Here is a 24,496-nt window from a genome sequence, read left to right as displayed (position 1 = left end):
CTTGTGGCTATACTTTTGAAACAGTGAGTATTTTAATGTTTAAAGATTGGTCCCATTCACTTCCATTGTAAATGCCTCACTGTGACCCAGAGTTTTGCTTCAAAGTCAAATTTATGTTGTGGTAATCAAGATTATACCACAAATGCTGCTGAATGAGCTTAACATGTATTGAACCCAAAATGTTTTTTTAAGCATCAAATTTGTCAATGAAAGTTACACTAATCTCATATAGAGTGATTCTCATCTCATATCCAGCCCCAAAACAAAGCAAAAAATAAAAATAAAAAAACTAATGAAATTATATTTTGCATTAAGAAAATGAACTCATCATTTAGAACCATGAAGATTTTTGCATTATGACATTATTTTCTGGACACTTAACGCACATATTACCTCCTAATACTCATTACTGTAATGTGTCTGGAAGTTTTACTTTTACTATTCTGGTAACACTTTACAATAAGGTTCCACTGTGAACTAAAATTAACTAACAATGAAAAATGTTATTTACAATGAACATTAACAAAGATTAATAGATACTGTAAAAAAATGTATGTTCATTGTTAGTTCGTGATATCAAACGCATTTATTAATGTTCAGAGGTGGAAAGTAACGAATTACAACTGCTCTCATTACAGTCCTTGAGTACATTTTTCTTGAGTTGGTTAAAAATGAAGTATTCAACTTTGCCACAGTTATTTTTCACCACAAAGTACAAAAAAAAAAAAAAACAAACAAAAAAAAAACATAATATTTCTGAATTTTTGGGAAGTTTTTTGGGAAGAAGAAATCGGCAAGTTCTAAGTGCTAAATCTGTTTATAAACTAAAATGCGCTCTGGGCAGCACAACGGAAGCCCGCAGGGCACAGCAGCTTGCATAAACTGCCGCCAGTGTCCTCTCTTCTCTATCTTCTCCAAGACTTCCTAACCTGTCACTATACAAGAACTGTAACACTGTGATTTTCAGCATATTTCATTTTATTCTGGAAAGGAGCCGTTCATTCAGGTACGAGGAAACCGTCTGAAGACGTTTAACCACTGATCAAACTTCACTTGTTTTTAAGGTAGGCAATGTTTTACTGTGTCAAACATTAATACAATGTAGTTTGACATATATGTGGGGATATCTTATTTACATGCTACTATTTGTCTAAAACAAACTTTTACATACTTTAGAAAGATACAACGGCAGGAAAATTAACAGGGACTCAGGGCAAAAATGCCACTGAAATTAACAAAAATATCCCCGAAATTTAAAGTATGGAGTCAAAAAATGCCCACGCAACGAGTTCCCATGTTTTATTAATAATATCTGATATAGTTACAATTACATACATTGCGATCTTCTTTTGACTTTTCACTGAACATTATTTTTTTTCCCGCCGTCCAGTTCCTCGCACCATCGCACGCACAGACGTGCTTTCCGCTTCTATAAATCCGCATCAGTTCGGTTTTGTACTCCCGCGTTATATTCCGTAACCGTTCGCCCCTCTTGTTCAAAATAAACTGTCCTAGCGACGTTAACGATTGGAAACTTATTGTAAAGTGTTACCACTACATTTCCCATCATTATATGTTTGTGGCACAAGAATGACAAAAAATAAATAAATTATAAAATAAATATATAACATATCAATTACACACCATACTTGCATTGGTGCTACAAAAAAAAAAAAAAAAAAAAAAAGCTTCTCGTCTTTGTCAGTTAGTGAAAAAGAGAGGATGAAACGGCAAAATGGGTACATTCTTTCAGCCTAAAATCCTTTGAATGCACATATCATATTTATGACTACAAACTTCCCACTTATATCTCAAACTGTGAACTGTGAACTAGGAGGATTTGAATGCAGCATTTAATTTTGATTTCATGGGGTCTTTAACAAACATTACATTCTATAATGCTTAATAGAGCATCAATATATTACTTTTTAGAAATATATAGAATCCTATGTTATATGTTCACAGACCCCAGGGGTCACCTGGTTGAAAAACATGGTTCTAAAGAACATTAGATCCAGTATGCCTATTGCCTACTAAACAAAGATTATGATACCATAATTAGGAAACTATTTATAGACTGACATATAAATACTGCAACAAATACTGATGCAACATATGAGAAAATCTTTATACATCTTTTAGAGATAAAGTTGTATAACTTACAAGAGAAAATGTGGCACACTTAATGTGCACAAATACATTTACAAAACTAATGCAAAAACTGTACAGTATGTACATAGAACAAACAATATAGTTGGTTAATATGTAAAAGAAAAGCAACCTAAAAAGGTGAAAGTCCTGAAACAACTAAAAGATACTCCAAAATACTTGAGCGACCCTATATGAGCTCCTTTAAAGGAAACTACTGTTCTATGAGTGCAACTATTTGTAATACTTATTATTTTAGCAAAATTTAAACATCAAACTGAGTGCAATTGTCATAGTTCTTGTAGATGCTGCTTCAATACTCCACAGCTACATTGTAATACATTTATTATCAAACTCCAATCTCCCTCCCACTTTATTATGCAAACATTACTCCTGTCAGCAGCACTAGGAAGTGTTATTAGCATTGGCCAATATCTCTTTTCAAAAAAGTTATGACTGACCAACACTTGTAACAGATGAATGTGCAACAATCCCCTTGAAATGGTTGCACAGGACATTAATAGCCCATTGGTGGAAGGTGCCCGGCTTTCTGCTGAACAAGGCCCTAACCCTAGCCCTAGGAGCCAATAGTGTGTGTAAATGACTATCTGGTGTAACAGCGCCCTCTGACTGCTTGAAGTAACAGACTGGTTCCATGGCCAATACAGTTTGAGAGGGTGTATTTCTGGTGGTTGTCTGAGGCATTAGTCAGTTTTTGAAAGCTCCACAACGGCTGGCTCTGCAGATGAACTCCTTCAGCATGTTGCCGTCGATCTGCCAGAACGCAGCTGTCTGTGTGACCTCAGTCAAGTGGTTGACACAGAATTTAAAACAGAACTCTTCAAGATCCTTCACATGAAAGAGAGCACAAACGAGTAATTGAGAGTGAGTGAAAAAGAATCATCAATATCATCCATGATTTTCATTTCAAAGTACACCTTAAAGTTTTACTTTTCATTTTTTAGGTTGCACTGGCCGATATGGTTGTATTTTACTTATTCCTACCCCTTAAGGTGTGGCATTCTGCATTCTGAGATGTTATTCTTCTCACCACAATTGTATAGAGCGGTTATCTGAGTTACCATAGACTTTATCAGTTCAAACCAGTCTGGCCATTCTCTGTTGACCTCTCTCATCAACAAGTCATTTCCGTCCACAGTACTGCCCCTCACTGGATGTTTTTTGTTTTTGGCACCATTCTGAGTAAATTCTTGAGACAATTGTGCGTGAAAATCCCAGGAGATCAGCAGTTACAGAAATACTCAAACCAGCCCATCTGGCACCAACAATCATGCCACGGTCCAAATCACTGAGATAAATCAATCTGATGGTTGATGTGAACATTAACTGAAGCTCCTGACCCATATCTGCATGATTTTATGCACTGCACTGCTCCCTCACGATTGGCTGATTAGATAATCGCATGCATGATTGTTGGTGCCAGACGGGCTGGTTTGAGTATTTCTGTAACTGCTAATCATATTATTTAATGATTGTTTGCACGAAGGTGGTAACAGACCATATTTGTAAAGTGCTAAGATGTTTGAAGTGACCTATCAGAATCTCAGAAACTGTTGTACTGTGACACCTCTAATTCAATTTGCATATGACTATAATTGCTTGTGAATGTTTTGAAAGTGGGCTTCTTTTTCTTCTGTATTACTGAACTACTGGATCCCATTGACTTGTGATGTAAATTGGAACTGCAGAGAACAATCAGTAAATTCTCTCTCAATTGATTGCAAACATGAGTCTGAGTTTTTATTCCTCAATATTCATATTGGGGACCCAAATATTACCCCCAACAGTTTATGGTGGAGGATGCGGGCAACTTCTTCAGTGTAACCTTGATCAACCAATATTAAGGTAGGTACATTTTTTATTTTATGTTAGGGATTCTCTGATTGTCAACACCTATTGAGTGGGAGGTGTGTGTACAAGCATCACCCTGTATAAAGAAGGTGAACTTAGGATGGCGACACATATATACATATGGATGAATGTGTGATCCAGCAGCATCCCAAAACTGAGGGGATGAATTATTCCTTCTAAATGAGTTGGAATAAAGGAAGACACTCCAGGGAGAGTGTAACCTGAAGAATGCACTAAAACGGTAGTGCATGTGCGCGCAAATTTTGCCTGCAGGCATTTAAAATGGGACACATTAACAGCTTGCTTGATGTCTCCATTCAGATAGGGGTACTACGAGCTGAGAAAATAGGAAGTGGAGGATTTTAAGTTTAGATAAAATTGTATTTTTACTTTTATTTTATATATAAGATTTAGGAAATGGTTGATCATAAATGCACTGAAATTAGCTTTTGAGCTTAATTAAAAAGGAAAAGAAATTTAAGAATGATTTGGATCATCTCATGTTCTCTGCAGTTCCAAATTCGCTGAAGTCACGCTTTTAATTCCTTGTTTTCTGATTTTATGTGTGGAAGCCTTGCCAATATTGTGATGCTTTTTCCTTGGGTTTGATCGGTGACCAATCATGCCAGATAAAATGGAAAATGAAGTCCCAACCTCTAATAAGGAGGCAGAACAGCTTTGCTCAGATGCTCTGATATCTAATAAAATGGTTCTCATCTTTTGTAAGTGCATAAAATGGAAAATATTATTTGTGATTGAAGTTCTGAATTGAAGATTTAAGAAACATCTTTGACATAATTGATTGTAAAAAAAAAAAGATTGATAATGCTAAGGGAAAATTGGTCATTGGTAGTAAGTGAAACACATGGAAAACATTAAGATTAAACTGAATAGGGGGATCACGTGACGCCATGCGAGAAGCAGACGTGTGAATCATGAGCTCTGCACACTTTGCTGTTTTTTAATTATTTTCATGTTATAATTGAGATTCGATACACCCAGTACATATTTGTTCTTTGAGGTAAATATGGCAAAGAAGTCAAAATCCTCCGGCTCTGGAGACATCAAAAGACTCTTACGTGCTCAAGGAGAAACCTCTGGGCCTGCAGACCGGGGACTCGATTTGGAAGGCACGACGGGAGATGGAATCCAGCGTCAACTGTCCAACATCTCGGTGATGCTGACGAAGGTTGTTGCTGACTTGGAGGATCTCGCTGTAATACGATTGATCGATTACAGCGATGGAAACAATTCTCTGAGTTGGTCACAAGAGTGACAGAAGTTGAAAAACGGATCGATTGTCTGGACTCATCGGAAAGGGAATTATCCGCTAATCCACCCACGTCCAAAATAGTCGTGGAAAGTTTTTTGGAAAAACTTGAAGATTTGGAAAATAGGAGCCGAAGGAATAACATACGAATTGTTGGAATTCCTGAGCATGAAGAAGGCAGAGATATGGTGAAATTGGAAATATGGTGTTTGGAAAAAAACTGGAAATCGAGTCCCGGCTCGGAGATCTGCTGAGGGAGACAGGCCCAGATCAATTCTGGCCAAATTTCTGAGATCATCCGATAAAGATCTCGCGTTGCGCCAGGTGAGGAGCAAAGGAAAGCTTTCTTGGAAGAATCATAATATTTTCTTGTTCCCGGACTATGCGAATGCAACGAGAGAAACGCAATCGATTCAAGGAATGTAAGAAACTCTAACATCAATGGAAGATCGCTTTTGCACTGATGTTTCCAGCCAGACTGAGAATAGAAACGAAGGATGGTCGCAGGGTATTTACATGTCCAAAGCATGCACTGTCTTTTATAAAAATAAATGGGTGAGTAAGCCATTTGGGGTTTTTTCATGTAGCTCCAGAGTGGATTAACTCGCTGTGCTTACTCTGGCTGTCCGAGGAAGCTGGGTGCCATTTTTGTTTCTGTTTGTGTTGGCTCCGTCTAGTGGCTGGAGTTTGTTTGTGGCATGACTTCTTCAAGAAACTTTGGCATGGATGGAAGATCGCTTTTACACTGAAGTTCCCAGCCAGATTGAGAATGGACACTAAGAATGACTGCAAAATATCTTCATGCCTACATAAAGGATGTCTTTTATAAAGTTGACGGACTGAGTAAGTTATGGTGTATTATTTTTTTTATGCAGCCTCCGAGTGAATTTGTCTCGCTCAATACACACTTGACCATTCGAGAAACCGGGGTGTCTGTTTTGTTTTTTGTGTTTTTTTGTGTTGGTTCCACCTGGCGGCTGGAGCTTGTTTTGTGGAATAACACTCCTTCGGATGAATCTGCTTGTTCTTTGTGCTTATGCCTCCTGTTGACTGGAGTTTATTTAAGGGACATTAGAATGATTACATCATCTGCTGCACTCATAACAGCCGATTCACTGAACAATTGTTTATCTGTCCGAGGAAACTGAATGGCTTTATATCAGCTGGAGTTTGTTTTGTGGAGGACCACATCTTCAAGACAGTTCTGTGAATGAAGCTACACGTTCTTTGTGTTTATTCTGCCTATTGGCTGGGGTCTGTTTTACAAAGTATTTTCTATTTTGTGGCGTTGCCTTACAAAATTTGTGCAGAAGCACCGTACTTGAGCAATCCGACGGCAAAGTTGTCGCGGGGGTTCTCGTAGGTCTATATGGACTCTGAGTTTAGAGGGATTGTCGCCGGTTGCCGTTGTCGTGCACGTTTTTTTTTTTTTTTCTGTTTGTTTTGTTCAGGGGGAAGATCGAGGTTTAATTGTTGCAATAATGTTGGAATGTGGTCTTTATAATATTGTTTTTGACACACGATTTATTTTTCTATTATATCAATATGTCAATTGTTAATATGAGTGGATTGTCTCTCTCCACATGGAATGTGAATGGGTTGGGGCACCCCATAAAAAGAAGGAAAGTTATATCTTTTCTTAAACGTAAGAAATATGATATGGTGTTTCTTCAAGAAACATATGGGGTGGGCATTATATTGATAAATAAACATTTACAATTCAAATTTCTCAAACAGATTAAAGATAAATCAGTCATTATCGTTTTAGCAGAAATTCAGGGGCAAAGTTTGATTTTGGCTAATATTTACGCACCTAACGCTGATGATCAGGGCTTTTTTTATAGATCTGGAAGGGATGTTGCAAGCCGCTGGCACCCCTCATGATATAATATTGGGAGGAGACTTTAATCTATTGATGGACTCAGTCCTTGATCATAGTGAAGCAAAAGTGTGTAAAACCCCTAGAGCAACATTGACACTTCACAGGATGTGTAAACATCTTGGTCTTACAGATATTTGGAGAGTTTTGAACCCATCTGGGAGGGACTATACATTTTTTTCCATCAGTCCATAAGATTTATTCTAGAATAGATTTTTTTTTATTATATCTAAATCCCTCATTTCATCTGTTGACTGCTCAATTGGAAATATCTTAGTCTCTGATCACGCCCTGGTGTGTTTAGAGGTGTTGCCTCATACGGAGAAAAAGATGAGAAATCATATAGTTGCCGCTTTAATGTATCCCTTTTGGCAAAATCCTGATTTTTCAACAAATGTTAGTCTGAAATCAGTGTTTATATGGAGACCAACTGGTTGAAATATAGATATAAATTGAAATATAGATATAATACTATTTTGTCACGGAAGGTGGAGTTTTGGTTATTCAGGGCAAGACTTTTGGCTAAATATATATAACAGAGAGAGTCTTTTTCTACCATTCCCTCAGTGAAATCTGCTGGTGGTGAAATATTTATCTCGTCCATTGATATTAATAATGCTTAAGGAATTCTATCTTGATCTCTACAGTTCCACATCTTCATCCAATGATGAAGATATTAGGAACTTTGTGGAACCATTAGAACTCCCTAAACTGACTGAAACTGAGTAAAATTAAAGAATGATTAAATCATTAAAGAATGGAGAGCTTCCACCAGCCATGACACGAGCCCGGATCAGTCTGATTCTTAAAAAGGACAAAGATCCAAGCAAGTGTTAGAGTTACTGTCCAATTTCCCTGATCCAGCTAGATGTAAAAATTGTCAAAAATTCTGGCTAACCGATTAAATTATGACATCTCTTACACATATAGATCAGGTGGGGTTTATTCGGGGCCGCAGCTTTTCTGATAACATCAGGCATCTAATCAATATCATGCGGTCAGTAGCGAATGATCAGTCTCCAGTCGCTGCCATCTCACTTGACGCCGAAAAGGCGTTTGATATGGTAGAATGGGATTATCTTTTTAAGATTTTGGAAATATATGGGTTCGGGAATACTTTTATTGGATGGATTAAGTTACTTTATAGACACCCTGTAGCGGCGGTACAAACAAATGGATTAATTTTAGATTATTTTACATTGGATAGGGGCAGGGCAGGGTTGCCCTCTTCCCCATTATTGTTCTGTCTTTCCCTGGAACCATTAGCAGCCGCGATAAGAAAGGAAGATGATTTTCCAGGGGTGACAGCGGGAGGTGCGGCGCATAAGCTTTTGCTTTACGCAGATGATATTTTATTATTCGTCTCTGACCCTACTAGATCTATGCCTTGCCTGAACAGAATTATTAATTCCTTTTCTAAATTTTCGGGATACAGAGTTAATTGGTCTAAATTCGAAGCTTTGGCACTGACAGCGTACTGCCCAGTAATGGCTTTTCAACCGGGCACCTTTCATTGGCCCAAACAGGGCATTAAATATTTGGGCATTTTATTTCCAGCAAATTTGTCTGATTTAGTCAAAGTTAATTTTGACCCTTTAATAAAAAGGTTTTCGAGTGATGTAGACAGGTGGGCTTCATTATATTTATCTATGATCGGGAAGGTTAATGTTATTAAAATAAATTATATTCCAAAATTCAACTACCTGCTACAATCTCTCCCTGTAGATGTCCCCCCTCTCTTATTCCAAACAATTTGATAGCATATCGAAATCCTTCATTTGGAATGGAATATGTCCCAGGTTACATTTCAATAAGTTACATAGGCCGATTGACAAGGGTGGGCTAGGCCTACCCAAGATTTTGTTTTATTATTATTAATTCAGTCTCAGACATTTGGCTCATTGGTCGCTTCCACCTGAGAGGGCCCCTCCCTGGTTTCTTATTGAACAAGAAGTTCTTGCCCCTATTTCGCCATTGCAAAGTCTTTTGATCAAACTAACCGGAGAAGTTAAGTCACACCCCGTTATTTCGCATTAGCACTTGGTTTGGACTAAAGTGTCCAGAGTGTTTAATTCGGACATTTATTTAAATGTTGCCTCAAGCATATGGCTGAACCCTAAATTACATATTAATAAGTCCCCTTTCTGTTGGTCAGAGTGGATTGGGAGGGGGTGGGGTTACTACACTCAGTGACCTATATGAGAGTGGAGTACTGAGATCTTTTGATAATTTGTTCCAACATTTTAAGATTCCTAGATTCCAGTTCTTTAGGTTTTTACAGCTGCGCCACCTGCTCTGTACTGTTTTTGGGAGTGGTGTACACCCCCCTAAAGCGGCAGATACTTTGGAAATGGTGATTACTGCTTATGGGAAAGGTCATGAGGCATCAGTGTATTACTCCCTGTTAATTCAGAGTCTGGGGGATGGAGCTTCATCTTCTCTCAAGAGATTATGGGAGAAATATTTAAACTTGGTATTGGAGGAGGGAGAGTGGGCTAGGATCCTAAAAAGCATCAGGTCTGTATCTAGAGATGCAAGGATCCGTCTGATGCAATTTAAGATTTTGCATAGGTTATACTGGACACCCTCTAGATTGTATAGGCTTGGTCTTAAAGACACACCCACCTGTTGGCGATGCCAGTCAGAAGACGGGGACACAACCCATGTTTTTTGGGGTTCAGATTCAGGAATGTTGGTTGAGGATCCAGCGTTTGGTGTGTGACGTACTGGACACTCAGTTTTCATTTTGCCCCAGACTTTGTATTTTGGGTGATGGAGGGGTCCTGAATATAGGAGATAAATACATGGAAAGCTGGGTCCTAACCAGCGTGATGATTGGCAAACAGCTAATCCTTAGGGGATGGAAGTCAACTGATGCACCCTCATTTCGTGAGTGGTGCACCAAGTTGGGTAAAGTGGCAGCTTTTGAGGAGATGACTTTCAGATGGCTGGGGAACCTGTCGAGTTGTGGCAGAAAATGGGGCAGTTATTTGTCTCATTTGGAGAGGTCCTAGTGTGGGGCAGTGGAGGAAGACAATAATGTTATTTTTTTCCTTTCATTTTCTTTCCCTATATGTTGAACTTTGTCTTTTTTATGTACATATGTATTTCTATTCACGAGGGGGAGCTACACAATATTAGGCAGGTGGTTTTAATGTTGTGGCTGATCGGTGTATATAACAATAAATAATTTCTTTTTAAAATGCTATAGAAAATGGGGAAAGGACTTAAAAAAAAATTTTTTTTTTCAGACAGAGTAGCTATCCAGTGGTTCTCAACCCTGTTTCTGGATTCCCCCCCAACACCACATTTTGTATAACTCCCTTTTCTGACACACCCAATTCAGGTCTTGGAGTCTCCATTAACGAGCTGATGAGTTGAATCAGGTGTGTTTGATTAGGGAGATATCCAAAATGTGTAGTGATGGGGGGGCTCCAGGAACAGGGTTGAGAACCACTTTTCTACAGTAAAACAGGTCTTTGCTAAGCACTCTAGTAAGCAAGGTCTTCAGGGTGGTTTTGTGTTACCTCAGCATCATATTTAATCGCAGCAGACAGCAGGGAGAAAGCATTCTCGACAGTGATGCCCCTCTTTATGATATGCTGACACAACTTCTTTAGTCTGTTTTCACAGTACGAGGTTGCCAGATCCAGCAGTCCTGTAAGACATGACCAAATCCATTTGTCCTTAATTAAGGGTAAAGTATGTTAATTTCTGAGCTTCTAGTGGCACCAGAATTGGAAAAATAATGAGTGTATCCAAACAAGTTTCAACCACCCCCATTGTTTGAGCCAATTTGTTATGTCTGGCCCAGTCATGCTGCCAAAAGATTGCATTTATGTTTAGTGCTGGTAGTGGTACAGAAATGATACATTTCACCTTTATTACATTTCAATCCCTGTAAAAGAATCAGCGTTTTTTGTATACAAATGTATCATCTTTTGAAAAGAAAAGTAAGCATCATATAACAAGAGTAAAAGAGTGGTGGCTGGTTTCTTTTACTCATAAATTAGTTTGCTGGGATGTTTTACAAGAGCTGCACCAGCGTAAACCAGGCCACAAATGAAGCACAACCCACCGATAGCATCCTCAGGAGGAAGATCTACACTATCAGTGTAGAGGAACTCCAGGAAAGAGCGGTACACCGGAAAAGAGAACTGGTCAATCTCAATCACTTCTTTCATATCCTCATTCCAGTGTGACTGGAACATTGATCTGAAGTGCTCACACCTGAGATAAACAGGTAGAATTTGGGTAAAAGAGGAGAAAGATATAAGAATGTGAAATCAGCAGTAACCAAGAGAGTATCTGATTGATTGAGGTCATTAATCATGTAACTGAATCAGGATTTGGAAGTACCGGTAATCTAAAAGTGATAAACACATAGACAAAATGCTTTGGATAATCACCTAATTTTGAGAACAGCCTTGTGGACATGGATGTATTTGCCGTCTATGCTGAATTTGAGGTCCGAGGTCTCAGGATTGTCAAACTCTTTTTTTAGGGACTCAGCTACAGTCAGGAAATCATCATGCTCTAATAACAAAAACAGTACAGTTACGTAACAGCAGCAGGAATAGGAGAGGCATGTTGTGTACTGTATTCAAATGTCTGTACAAGCGAATCTCAAGAAACCTGTCAAAATGATGTCTGAGTCAAATTTTAAAATCAAAAAGAGAATTGTCAAAAACAAAAAGAAACGAGGAAATTATATACTGCATAGATGACAATTAAGCACCTTCTCACACCCCATTCTCATAAAAAAATTATTAATTCAGTTTATTAAAATTACTTTGTACTTAAATTGTATAGCATTTAAAAATCATGGTAGTATTTGTTGTGCTGCTTTGAATTTATGGCGATTTAAATAAATAAAAAAACAAGCATTACATTTTTTTCAAAATATTGCAAATGAGAATCAACATTTAAAATAATGGGAATTATTTCATTCATTTTCTTAATGCAGTTTTTTTTTCTTCCTAATTTTGTGGTGAAATGTAAGTCATCTTTTAGTGAGATTGACCTGTTCAGTAGTACATTGCTTTCTGCAAAGTTTTAACAGCATTTGTGGTATAATATTGATTACCACAAAAAATAATTAACATCTCTATATTTAAATAAAATTAAAAAAAGCAGCAGCAAAAATCACCGTTACAGTGAGGCACTTGTAATGGAAATGAATGGGGCCAGTCCGTAAACATTCAAATACTCACTGTTTCAAAAGAATACCCACACAATGTAAACATACTGTACGTTAACATGATTTTAGTGTGATAAAATTGCCTACTAACCTTATGTGTGTAAATTTATATCCAATATAGCAACTTTGTTGCGTACACCAGTCAACCCTGTAATCTGGTAAATGCTGTAACGGTGGTAAATCCCTGATTTTATCACACTAAAATATTGTTAACATGTATAATGTTTACGCCTTGTGGCTATACGTTTGAAACTGTGTGTATTTTAATGTTTCTGTACTGGCTCCATTTACATCCTTTGTAAGTGTCTCACTGTAACCTTGATTTTTGCATTTTCTTGAAAAAGATACCACAAATGCTGTCGATTAATCTTAACTTCTATTGAACCTGGAACATTCCTTTAAAGCTCAGGACACTGAGAGAGGAAAACACAAAACTTACCCATGGAGAGCAGTCGCCACATAACAGAAGGTGTGGCAAAGCAGGCGAAGACATCATCCGTGCTGGTGAAGTGCGTGAGGTGTGGCAGCACGATGGGCTGTCCGCGGCACTGCCCCCACATGTACACCTGACCACTCTGCGTCTTTGCCGCTGATGTGTGTGTAGAATGACAGGCGGCGATCTCCACAATCCTGGTGGAGCGAGGAGAAGGTGGAGCCAAAAGATCAGGAAGGAATGGAGAAGGCCAAGGTGGAGGATAGCAGGGACATGAGGAAGGATACAGACAGAAGAGGGCACAGAATAGGAAAGGGGGAGGGGTATATTAGTTAAAAGAGCAAAGGCCTAAATACAAGTTCTTACACAAGCCTTGTAAACCTTATGCAGAGTAACGCCAGATTTTATTTTTGGAGGGAATGAAAACGAGGCTGAGAGATACAGCCTTTTCAGTGACATGCGCTGTATAAAGGTCCTAGATCACATCTAATTTTCACAACATGTTTTCTGCCTACTTAACATTTTTTGGATTTTATTTTTAATGTTTCGCCAGCTAAACTATCAACACAAATTTACAGTCCAAGCCACTAAAGAGACTGTACTCAAAGTCCATTTCAAGGCAAGTCATTCCAGTTGGTGGCCATCTTGGGAACGCTCCCAGGCAGCTATTTTCTATGTAAACAAGCAGCATAAAAGTACAGCTCCTTTCTACTTGGAGAAAGACAGAAATCTCCAAAATGGTTGGTCAAGAATACATTCAAAGAAAATATTTCAAATCAGCAGTTAAATATGAAAACACTGATATCATAAATTGTGCTTCTTTAGCTTATGTCACATTAAAAAAAGGCTATTTTTCATGCTGGTCCGGCTAATGCGCAAAATCTCGAGTTGACTGACAGGCGATGTCTCAATCTAAAAGGTGATTGGCTCTTTTACCTGTAAGGTGGGACTTCCTTTTCTACATCCAACATATTGGGGCGTTCCAATTTCTCCCATTTATTTTAATGCAAGTGGTCCATATTGGAATAAACAGTTTTTGACTCTACTCCTATTCCTCACATCCTCACTTTTGCTCCCATCAAAAATTAAATATGGTGCTGAATAAGGTCATATCTCCCAACATCTGTAACTCCTGGGTTAGTTAATTTAAACATAATGAAATTTAAACCAAACTGCAAACATACGGCGATAACTGCAGTGACCCAACAAGGAGGATACCATTGACCTACTCCTTGCTTATACACACTCAAAAACAGGATTACTTTCAGGAAACTCCTACCAGAACAACAGGAAATCTTTTTAGGATGACGTACAATGGCACTGACACAATGCACATGTCAACATCATGGATCTTTTCTAATAAGAGCTCCATATTAAACTGTAAAGAAAAGCAAAACAAATAAAAAAATAAAAATAATCACAATTACTGTGAGGCTCTTAAAATGGAAGTGAATGGGAAATTTTGTGGTCAGTCCACAAAACAGTTCCCCAGTAGCACTGTAGAGTGTCAAGGTGGTCTCTGGCAAACTTCAAGTGCGCAGCAATGTTTTTGTTGGAAAGCAGCAGCTGCCTTCGTGGTATCCTGCCATGGACACCATGCCTGTTTAATGTTTTCCATATAGTATGAATGAATGAACGACCTTGGTGTTGGCAAACTGCCAATCATGAGTCGCTAAGTACTAAAGCCATTACACCAGTAAGGTTGAGCATGACCCGTGCCAAGAATGGTTTGTAACCGTGCCGAACCATGCTTAAGTGGAAATGCAACTGGAACCGCTCCTCAATGTGCTCACAACCGTTAAGCCCGATGGGGGGGAAAGCGGCTTTAGATACTGCAGTTTGGTCAAATTCTAAGGCAACATAATGTGTGTGGTTTGCAGTCACTTAGTAAAAAAGGCACAAAGAAACCAATAAAGAAAGAAATTATTTATTTCCAAACCCCCTCACCTTTCTTTCTCAGTCATGACCTGAACAGGGCTGAGTTGATTGCTCTTGTTGCCGGTGCCCAGCTGGCCATAAGTGTTGGCCCCCCATGCATACAGCAATCCCTCATCGGTCAAGGCCAGTGAATGAGCATAACCTGAGGCAATCTGGAACCCAGAAAACATTACACATGTCAAGTCTAATGTCAAGAGCATAGTGTGAAAACCATGGATCATAGTCATGGATCACAATGACTTTTTTTTTTTGTTAGAAAATTTCTAACAACCATTCTGTTCAACATTTCCAAAAGCATCGTAAGCTGTAGGTCATAGAATCCATTGGAGCCAATGGTCTCTTTGATCAACTTAAGCTTGTGAGCTTTTGGGAATCAAAGCCCTGGTTGATAGATAGACAACCAACAGTCCAACCGACTGTCGGACTAACAGATATAAGCATAAAATGTCTTGTGTTTACATTTAAATGTTTTGACAGTTGGAGTTTGAAATCACAAACTTTCTTTGGACTGTTTGAACATTCCATTAATGTAAGTCAATGGGATATTTTATGATAATTCATTACAGGAAAATCGTAAGTCGGATCAGTTAGAAAAGTCATAGCAACCTGAGTCAGAACAGTCTGAAGGTCTGTGCCAAATTAAGTGGTTGTAGTTTTAAAGCTTTAGGAGGAGTTACAATTGAAAATTTTGGTCTTGGTTTAGGGGTTTTGGAAAAACCCTAAACAGCTTAAAGGCCACGTAAACACTACAAATTTCAGGAGTGACAACTGCATTTAAAAGTGGGAGTGAAACCACTAAATTTTCATTCCATGCGTGTACGGAATTCAGGATTAACTCCAGCAATTGTGATGATTGACAAGTGATAACCATAGCTAGCAACACCCTTACAAAGCCCTAGTAATAACACCCATTGCATAAATATAAACAAGTATCATTAATTGTTGTGGAGAATCCAATGGCATTTTTAACAAATAAAAGATAAAGATTAGTTTTTAACTATTAAACAGGTCAAAAATTACCCTTGCATAACAGGAGGGTTAAAGTAACAAAGTGATGCGTTTTTTTCCACTTACTGTAGGTCAGTTTTTGTAAAAATCTGTATTGTCTCATGAGTCATAATTTAAAGGTGAATGACTGGAGTATGTTTCACTGTCATTCAGGTATGCAAACTTTGTTTGGTTTAACAAAAAAGCTTGTGAAGAACGTATGTTGCTTTGACGCTTCATTCTCGAAGGGAATAGGCTTTCTGTTTTTGTTTTAAAAATGTATCTTTTACAGTCTTTAACCAGAGTTCATTATGATATCATAATTGACCATTATTATGGCCTTCCTACATGCACAACTAACTTATTCTGCCACAGGCGATTGTCCAAGTCTTACCTGCAGCACACAGAGGCCTTGCAGCGCAACCAAACGGCACGCTGTCAGCTGGTTCCCATTGTTGCCTAACCCCAGCTGTCCATTTCCATTGTAACCCCACACATAAACCTGAAACACACACATATTTTACCACTAATAAACATGCAACACAGCTACATTGAGAAATACAGCAGGATGCAAGTGTCACACCTTCAACAATTGGTAGAGAACTACAGAATACAGGAAATAGTCCACTTTTAAAATGCAATAAAAGTCAGTACATCAACAAAGACTCTTACAGTGCATCCGGAAAGTATTCACAGCGCTTTACTTTTTCCACATTTTATGTTATGTTACAGCCTTATTCCAAAATGGATTAAATTAATTATTTTCCTCAAAATTCTACAAACAATACCCCATAATGACAACGTGAAAGAAGTTTGTTTGAAATCTTTGCAAATTTATTAAAAATAAAAAAACGAAAAAAAAAAAAAAATCACATGTACATAAGTATTCACAGCCTTTGCCATGACACTCAAAATTGAGCTCAGGTGCATCCTGTTTCCACTGATCATCCTTGAGATGTTTCTACAACTTGATTGGAGTCCACCTGTGGTAAATTCAGTTGATTGGACATGATTTGGAAAGGCACACACCTGTCTATATAAGGTCCCACAGTTAACAGTGCATGTCAGAGCACAAACCAAGCCATGAAGTCCAAGGAATTGTCTGTAGACCTCCGAGACAGGATTGTATCGAGGCACAGATCTGGGGAAGGGTACAGAAAAATGAGCACAGTGGCATCATCCATAAATGGAAGAAGTTTGGAACCACCAGGACCCTTCCTAGAGCTGGCCGCCTGGCCAAACTGAGCGATCAGGGGAGAAGGGCCTTAGTCAGGGAGGTGACCAAGAACCCGATGGTCACTCTGACAGAGCTCCAGCGTTTCTCTGTGGAGAGAGGAGAACCTTCCAGAAGAACAACCATCTCTGCAGCACTCCACCAATCAGGCCTGTATGGTAGAGTGGCCAGACGGAAGCCACTCCTCAGTAAAAGGCACATGACAGCCCCCCTGGAGTTTGCCAAAAGGCACCTGAAGGACTCTCAGACCATGAGAAACAAAGATTGAACTCTTTGGCCTGAATGGCAAGCGTCATGTCTGGAGGAAACCAGGCACCGCTCATCACCTGGCCAATACCATCCCTACAGTGAAGCATGGTGGTGGCAGCATCATGCAGTGGGGATGTTTTTCAGCGGCAGGAACTGGGAGACTAGTCAGGATCGAGGGAAAGATGAATGCAGCAATGTACAGAGACTTCCTTGATGAAAACCTGCTCCAGAGCGTTCTGGACCTCAGACTGGGGCGAAGGTTCATCTTCCAACAGGACAACGACCCAAAACACACAGCCAAGATAACAAAGGAGTGGCTCCGGGACACCTCTGTGAATGTCCTTGAGTGGCCCAGCCAGAGCCCAGACTTGAACCCGATTGAACATCTCTGGAGAGATCTGAAAATGGCTGTGCAACGACGCTCCCCATCCAACCTGATGGAGCTTGAGAGGTCCTGCAAAGAAGAATGGGAGAAACCGCCCAAAAATAGGTGTGCCAAGCTTGTAGCGTCATACTCAAAAAGACTTGAGGCTGTAATTGGTGCCAACGGTGCTTCAACAAAGTATTGAGCAAAGGCTATGAATACTTATGTACATGTTTTGTTTTTGTTTTTTTTATAAATTTGCAAAGATTTCTAACAAACTTCTTTCACGTTGTCATTATGGGGTATTGTTTGTAGAATTTTGAGGAAAATAATTAATTTAATCCATTTCGGAATAAGGCTGTAACATAACAAAATGTGGAAAAAAGTGAAGCGCTGTGAATATTTTCCGGATACACTGAATGTAAATAAAACCTTGAGTAGCAGATTGGGTATTTCAACAAACGGGAAGATATATTGATTAATTTCATCCATTACCTCGCCATTATCTGCCACAGCCATGGAGGAGGTCTGTCCACAGGCTATACTGACCATTACTTTGTTCTGAAGGCAGTTAGTCACTTTGCGGGGCGTCGGCTGGTTGGTGGTGGACCCCGAACCCACCTGACCACAGTTGTTGTAGCCCCAAGCAAACACCTAAGATGATCCACAATTAGGAACAAGATCATGCTAAAATAAAAGTAAAGTTAGTTGGAAGGGCCAAAGTATGCAGTTGAGACATTTAATTAAGCTTAAAGGGATAGTTCATCCCAAAATCCCCTCAAGCTTTCAATCCCGTATGACTTTCTTTCCTCCATGGATGTTAAGGAGATGTTAGGCAAACCTTTAGCTACAGTCAACGTACAAAAAAAAAAAAAAAAATGCAATAAAATGAATGTGACCGAGGCTAACATTTTAGCGTCAGTGTTCCATGTTTGGTACATGAAGATGAGTAAATGACAACATTTTCATTTTTGAATAAACTATTCATTAAAAAAAATAAATAAATCGTCTATGATTCTATGCAGATGTGAAAACAAAAGCTCACACAGATTAGCAAACAAGACCACAAGCTCCTTATTACAGCTAACACAGCGAGGCTAAGCGGCTAACTCCACTCACTGGAGGGATGAGGAGAGAGGAGGGTTTTTTCAAACCTAAATCCACCTAAATGCCCTTTAATATGCAACATATATATTTAACTCACTGCTGGGGTCATTCTTGAGAGATAAATAAAAGGAAAATTTAGTGTATGCAAAGAAACAGGAAGGATTTGGCTTTGATTAATCATTAGTATGTGACAGGAAGCAACGTTGACATTAAAACTTATAATGTAAAACATTTTGATAAATCATTGTCATTAGATTTGCAGTATATCATAATTTTAACCCAAGGATGTAACCACATGTTCAGGATTGGGGGGCCCAAATGTAATAAATTGATAATCAACCATGGAAAAACCCCATATCAGTAGACCACTTTTATGAATATTGGGGGTGACATGTCGCTCTCAATGTCTATGGTGGTTACGGCCCTGTTTTAACCACAATAAATGGACATGTCTTTGCATAGTTATGCTGATCTCCGGTTCATCTTATCTTATGAAGCGTGTCTTAAAAGAACAGTTCACCCAAAAACAAATATTCTGTCATCATTTACAAAATTTAAATAAACCAGAATTAGAAGACTTACAAGCTGTGCAGGAAATTTAAAATAACTCAGTGTGAGAAAGGGAGCTAAATAATCTAGTTTTGAAGTGCACTAAACCATCCATACCCCACAAATACTCTGTATAAACTGTCTATATAGACTGTATGATGTTTCTAAACCTTCCCTTTGTCTGGTAAATCGATCTAAGTGAAGGATTCTTGAAACATTTCCATGCCTCACCTCACCATCATGGGTCAGCGCTAAAGAGTGGTGAGACCCACAGGCCACCTCTGTCACTTTCTTGTTCTGCAGGTTCGTAGACACCAGGACGGGTGACACACCTTGATTGGTCGTTCCATTGCCCAACTGACTGTACCCATTATGCCCCCATGCATACAACTCCCCCTCTGCAAAGAAATAAGAGACTTGAGTTAGAAGAAAGGCAAAACAGCCAAAGATATGTGCTTAGTGTGCCTCAACATTTAAAAACAACTCATAATGTATTCAGTTATATCACCTCAAATACGCACACAAGAAAAGCAGATTATTTAGCGTTTGGACTCTGTATTCTGTAAATAAACAATGACCCCATCATTTTCCCTTTTCAATATTACTAATATAACGTTAACCCTGTCCCTGACAACCATGTCAGTCATGTCTGTTTGCTGTTAGCAAGCTATAGTTTGTCACTGCAGTCAGTAATGTAGCAGATTGAAACGTAAACATCAGAGCATCTTTTTGCAGCTCAGCAGACAACGGTGTGGTGGTGGATTGTGTCTGATGAGTGTTGATTTCATGCTACGCTGTTACCTAGTTGGTGAGACACAATGCTGGAAAGTAAAATAAACAACGTCTGTCTTTTACTCTCCGTGACAACGAGCTTATAGCCAACTCGCTAATCACGTAGCTACTTTCATTGTTGTCAGCTGAGTGGAAGCTAATGTGTAAACATGTATTCACCAAACTGTTTTGTTCAGGATTCACAGTTTGGTACCCCCTTCAACCAAACAATTCCAGTCATGTCATTTATAAAATGTAATATTTAAAAGTCTTGTTTTCCACCGCTGAAAGTTTCCCCTGAGCTTGTATAGCAGAATACGGTGTAACACCGCTGCTGCTGTTTATCTCTTGACTTGGCAGTATTAATATAGTCAGCATTTGACTGATACTAAACAGTAATACTGATGTTTATTTAGCTATTTATTTTATTTGTATTAATTGTTTATTTTAATGGTCAGCATTTGACTGATACTAAACAGTACTGATGTTTATTTAGCTATTTATTTTTATTTATTCTTTATTTTCTCAGTGTTCATTTCTAGAATTTGTTGATAATGTATAATAATATTCTTTGATAAAAATATTTGTTTAAGATAGCAGCCTTCTGAGTACCTTTGCATAGTCATATCGCCACAAAATCGGTGAAAAATCCATATAGAAAAGGTCTGTTTTCATTCCAGCTCAAAAATTAAATATATGGTGGCCGATATTGGTAATCAGTGAATCGGTCGGGCTCTAATTCTGATTAGTGTAACAAATTTTACACCGTTAAACTAACGTAAAACTAGTCATAGTTTTAGTCTTTTTACATAAATTTCCTTTAAAATTAGTTAATATTTCATCATGTCATATTTATTAATTTTAGTCAATTTTACACTGACTAAAATGGCATTTCAAAAATAATCAATCTTTTAGCTGATGATAATGTGCAAAATGATGAAAAAGTGTGGCAAACTTTAACAGACCAAACTTTAATCAAATATTCAAAAATTAAAAAAAAAAAAAAAAAAAAAAAAAAAAGCATAAACATTGTAAATATAAAAATGAAATCAAACACATAACAGATGCATACAAAATACTGTACAACTGTCCTTGTTGTGAAAACCTGAGCTCCTAAAATAATAATAGCATATAATGAATATACCGAAGTATTAGCTACTCTTTAGAAGTTAGCCTGCTGTATTCTGAATTCTTCATGCTTTAGAGACTGTTATTCATTTTCAGTGTTTAGTCAGTTTAGGATATTGCATTGCGTGTTGCACGTTTTTTACGGAAACAGCGTATTAATATATGTGAGTGTGTGTGTGTGTGTGTGTGTGTGTATATATATAAAATGACTAGCACGTAACTTAGATCAAGATCACCTGTTCTTTCGCTTCATAGTCTGTGCAGATGTAAGTTGAAATATTGTTGAATAAATTTTGTTGATATTAGTGATTAATCATATATAAATAGGATGCATGAGATTATTAACCTGTTTTAAAGCGGTTAATTTTTCCAGTGTTCAGCACGTTCAGCTCACGCAGCTTAAGCGGGGGAATCACCAAAATACTGGATTACTGAATTAGATGAATCAGTTTCTAAGATCTTCTTCTATAAACAGATGTTTCTCTAGATGTTTCTACTGTTTATATCTTGGACTGTTAATATTTTGCAGTATTATTTTTTCATCAACAGTATGCTTTAATAAAATCGTTAAATTTTGACCATGATGAGTCTTTTTCATCTCAAATTTTTTCTTGTTAAAATAAAAAAAACCTTTGTCAATGAGAAGGATATAGCTGAAGGCAGAGCTCCAGAAAGGGGAAGGAGCTCCAAACCACCAGCAAAGATATAGGGAGCTCATGACCTAACCCTAACCGTGTGTAGAAGTGACAGCCACTTCTGGAGTTGGCGCAACGCATTTTGGAGTAACTCCGCCCCATTCTGGAGTAAACCCGCCCTCTTTTGGAGTTTCCGCTCATGTTCAAGTAGGTGTAGCTGCAGGCCAGTGGTCTCTAAATGGGGGCAGAGTCTTCAAAATAGGGTGGGGAAAGAAGGCGGTTGGATCTATTTCAAAAGGGGGCAGCACTTCCACCCACGGTTAGGGTGGGGCCCAAAGTATACTTTGGATAGACGCAAACGCTAAGTATCTGCGTACAGAATGCGTGATGCAAATTTAGTCATCAGCAGATTGCTTGAGCACTGAACGTGTGAAAGCCGATTTTTCTAACCATACATACTCTGAACGCGCAGTATGCGTATGCACCTGGAATTATTTGCACTAATTAGTGGGTGCACAAGGTGGCAACACCCACAGTTGAGCCGTCGTTGTCATGAAGAAGCGCTAGAAGATGTAATCGCCACTAAACAACAGGAGACGAATGTGGAAACAACAACAGTGGATGTGCACATCATAACTCGATTCTGAAGGACTATAAAGACATCTTTATGGGTCTTAACTCCTGAGGAGAAATAGCACAGTATCTCATAGCAGTCGTAGCGCATGCGCCAACTGCCTGTGTATGTGTGCACAGTCAAATTAAGTATATGTTGAAACCTCGTTTGCATTAAAACCGAAGTAAGCTTTGGGCTTTAGGGTAAGGGTTGGGTTACGTGCTCTGTATGTCTTTGCTGGCGTTTTTTTTTTTTTTCCCCTCGCAGCCTGCAGCAATAACTTTCTCAGTTTTTCAGCCGTCTTGGCCCCAGAAGTATTTTTACTGTTCATTGTTTCCATAGGGACTTCAAACAATCCTTCATAAAAGAGGTCCAAGCCATGAACCACACTAAACACAAATTTTGATTTGATACAAAAAAGTATTTGAAAACTTCTGACCTTCTGTGGCCAGCAGAACATGAGGCCCACTGCCATAGCTTATCCTGACCACCTTCTTCCCACTCAGAGAGTCCAGTTTTTTAGGGACAATGGTGCTCTGACTGTCTCCAGTGCCCAGACAGTTACTGCAGTTCAGACCTAATGCATACACCTGTGTAGGGGCACACAAATAAAAAACAATACAGTTTTTCTTCATTTCGCCTGTGAGCATCTACTGAAACAGCACATCTATGACAAACTCAGACCACTTATGAAAGATACTGTTGGCTGCTTACTTCATTATCATGGGTGATGTAGATGGCCTCATTAGCATATGCTCCAAAAATGCATGCCTGTCTTATGGAGGCGAGCTCCTGTCCACTCAAGAGTGTGAAGAGAGGCCACTTAGTGACATCCACCATGGCAATACTCCTTGTGGTGAGGGGGTGGGGTTTGAGAAAAGAGCTGAAGACAATTGTGCCTTTGAAAATTAATAAATTGAATGTCATATCATATATAATGCCAGATTTGCTTGCCTCTTGAGAGCTAATGGAACATATTGAATTGATTCGTTGATGTGAAGTGATTAATTATAAAGCAGAAAACACAAACAAGGCAGCATTTGCTGCTATAAATCACTGAAACACTAGAGTACAGTGCTTTATAATGCAACAACTGTCATAACACCATAATAGTAACAACTTCATCTAACATAAGCAGTATATTCCTGTCACTTTTAGAAACCTAAAACAGACATTATACTAAAAACAAACAACCCACAGCGCTGTCTGGCAGTGTGTAATGTGAATGTGAAAGTGAAAGAAAACGCGACATCAGCTAGACTGATTTTAAACGTATTTTCTAGCAGACACGCGTTACTGAACACTCAGTTAGCATGACAGCTACAGCAAAGATACATCATGGACATACACTACAAACAATCTGACAACGCTTTCATCAAGACAACGCCAAAAAGACCTACCTAGAGCCTACAGGACGTTAAGCGCATATATTCAGCACTGATGTTTGTTTTCTCCAGTGTTTTCAATTTGCCGAAGCGCGTTCACGTCAGCGAGGAAACAAACGCGCTGGTTTCCTGATCAGTTGCTACGGCTACATTAACGTCTTCTCGATTGTCCAATCACAGACTGGTTATGAGCATCTCCTACTTCCCTGATTGGCTGAAACGAGGAGATGGTCCAGGAGGCGGGATTTATCGTCGCCAAAAAACAAAACAAAAACGCGAGGAAACAGAAGCGTCTACTGAAAACGTCCCGGAAACAGCCAACATTTATTTTAATAATAGTTAAAGGAATATTCAGGGTTTAATACAAGTTAAGCTCAACCAACAGCACTTGTGGCATAATATTGCTTGCCACTAACATTTATTTTGATTTGTCTCTCCTTTTCTTTAAAAAAGCAAATATTTGGGTTGCAGTGAAGCACTTACAATGGAAGTGAGTGGGGCCAAACTGTAAACGTTAAAATACTCACTGCTTCAAAAGTATAGCCACATGAAATAAACAATATGTGTGTTAACGTGATTTTAGTTTGATAAAATCACTTACCAACCTTTTCTGTGTAAAGTTATAACCAATTTTGCAACTTCCTTGCTTGACGATATAATGTCAACAAACCCTAAAACGACCATAAAATGGCAATTTAAACAACTTTACAGCTCAAATAATACACAAGTTTTAA

At 38.6% G+C, this 24,496-nt stretch overlaps 1 protein-coding gene across 3 annotated transcripts; it reads right to left on the bottom strand.

Moving 5' to 3' along the window:
- Positions 1 to 559: 559 nt before the first annotated feature.
- On the bottom strand, positions 560 to 23,983 carry LOC127444438 (RCC1 and BTB domain-containing protein 1-like). 3 transcript variants are annotated; one of them, XM_051703817.1, is made up of 12 exons: positions 23,778 to 23,983; positions 23,092 to 23,227; positions 22,817 to 22,967; positions 19,462 to 19,628; positions 18,070 to 18,228; positions 16,122 to 16,229; positions 14,750 to 14,892; positions 12,809 to 12,999; positions 11,579 to 11,705; positions 11,248 to 11,399; positions 10,697 to 10,827; positions 560 to 2,997 (listed from the first exon to the last, which is right to left on the bottom strand). In XM_051703817.1, exons 2-12 carry the CDS (start codon positions 23,215 to 23,217, stop codon positions 2,857 to 2,859), a joined length of 1,596 nt encoding a protein of 531 aa, XP_051559777.1. In that variant the 5' UTR covers positions 23,218 to 23,227; positions 23,778 to 23,983; the 3' UTR covers positions 560 to 2,856. The 3 variants fall into 3 exon arrangements, with proteins under 3 accessions (XP_051559777.1, XP_051559775.1, XP_051559776.1); XM_051703815.1 differs by having other exon boundaries at positions 561 to 2,997; positions 23,092 to 23,276; positions 23,778 to 23,982; XM_051703816.1 differs by having other exon boundaries at positions 561 to 2,997; positions 23,092 to 23,260; positions 23,778 to 23,982.
- Between the last annotated feature and the right edge of the window lie 513 nt (positions 23,984 to 24,496).

The sequence above is a fragment of the Myxocyprinus asiaticus genome, chromosome 7, assembly GCF_019703515.2.
Source record: "Myxocyprinus asiaticus isolate MX2 ecotype Aquarium Trade chromosome 7, UBuf_Myxa_2, whole genome shotgun sequence".
Taxonomy (NCBI): domain Eukaryota; kingdom Metazoa; phylum Chordata; class Actinopteri; order Cypriniformes; family Catostomidae; genus Myxocyprinus; species Myxocyprinus asiaticus.
The sequence above is the reverse complement of the archived record's forward strand: the minus strand, read 5'-3'. Positions and strand labels throughout refer to the sequence as shown.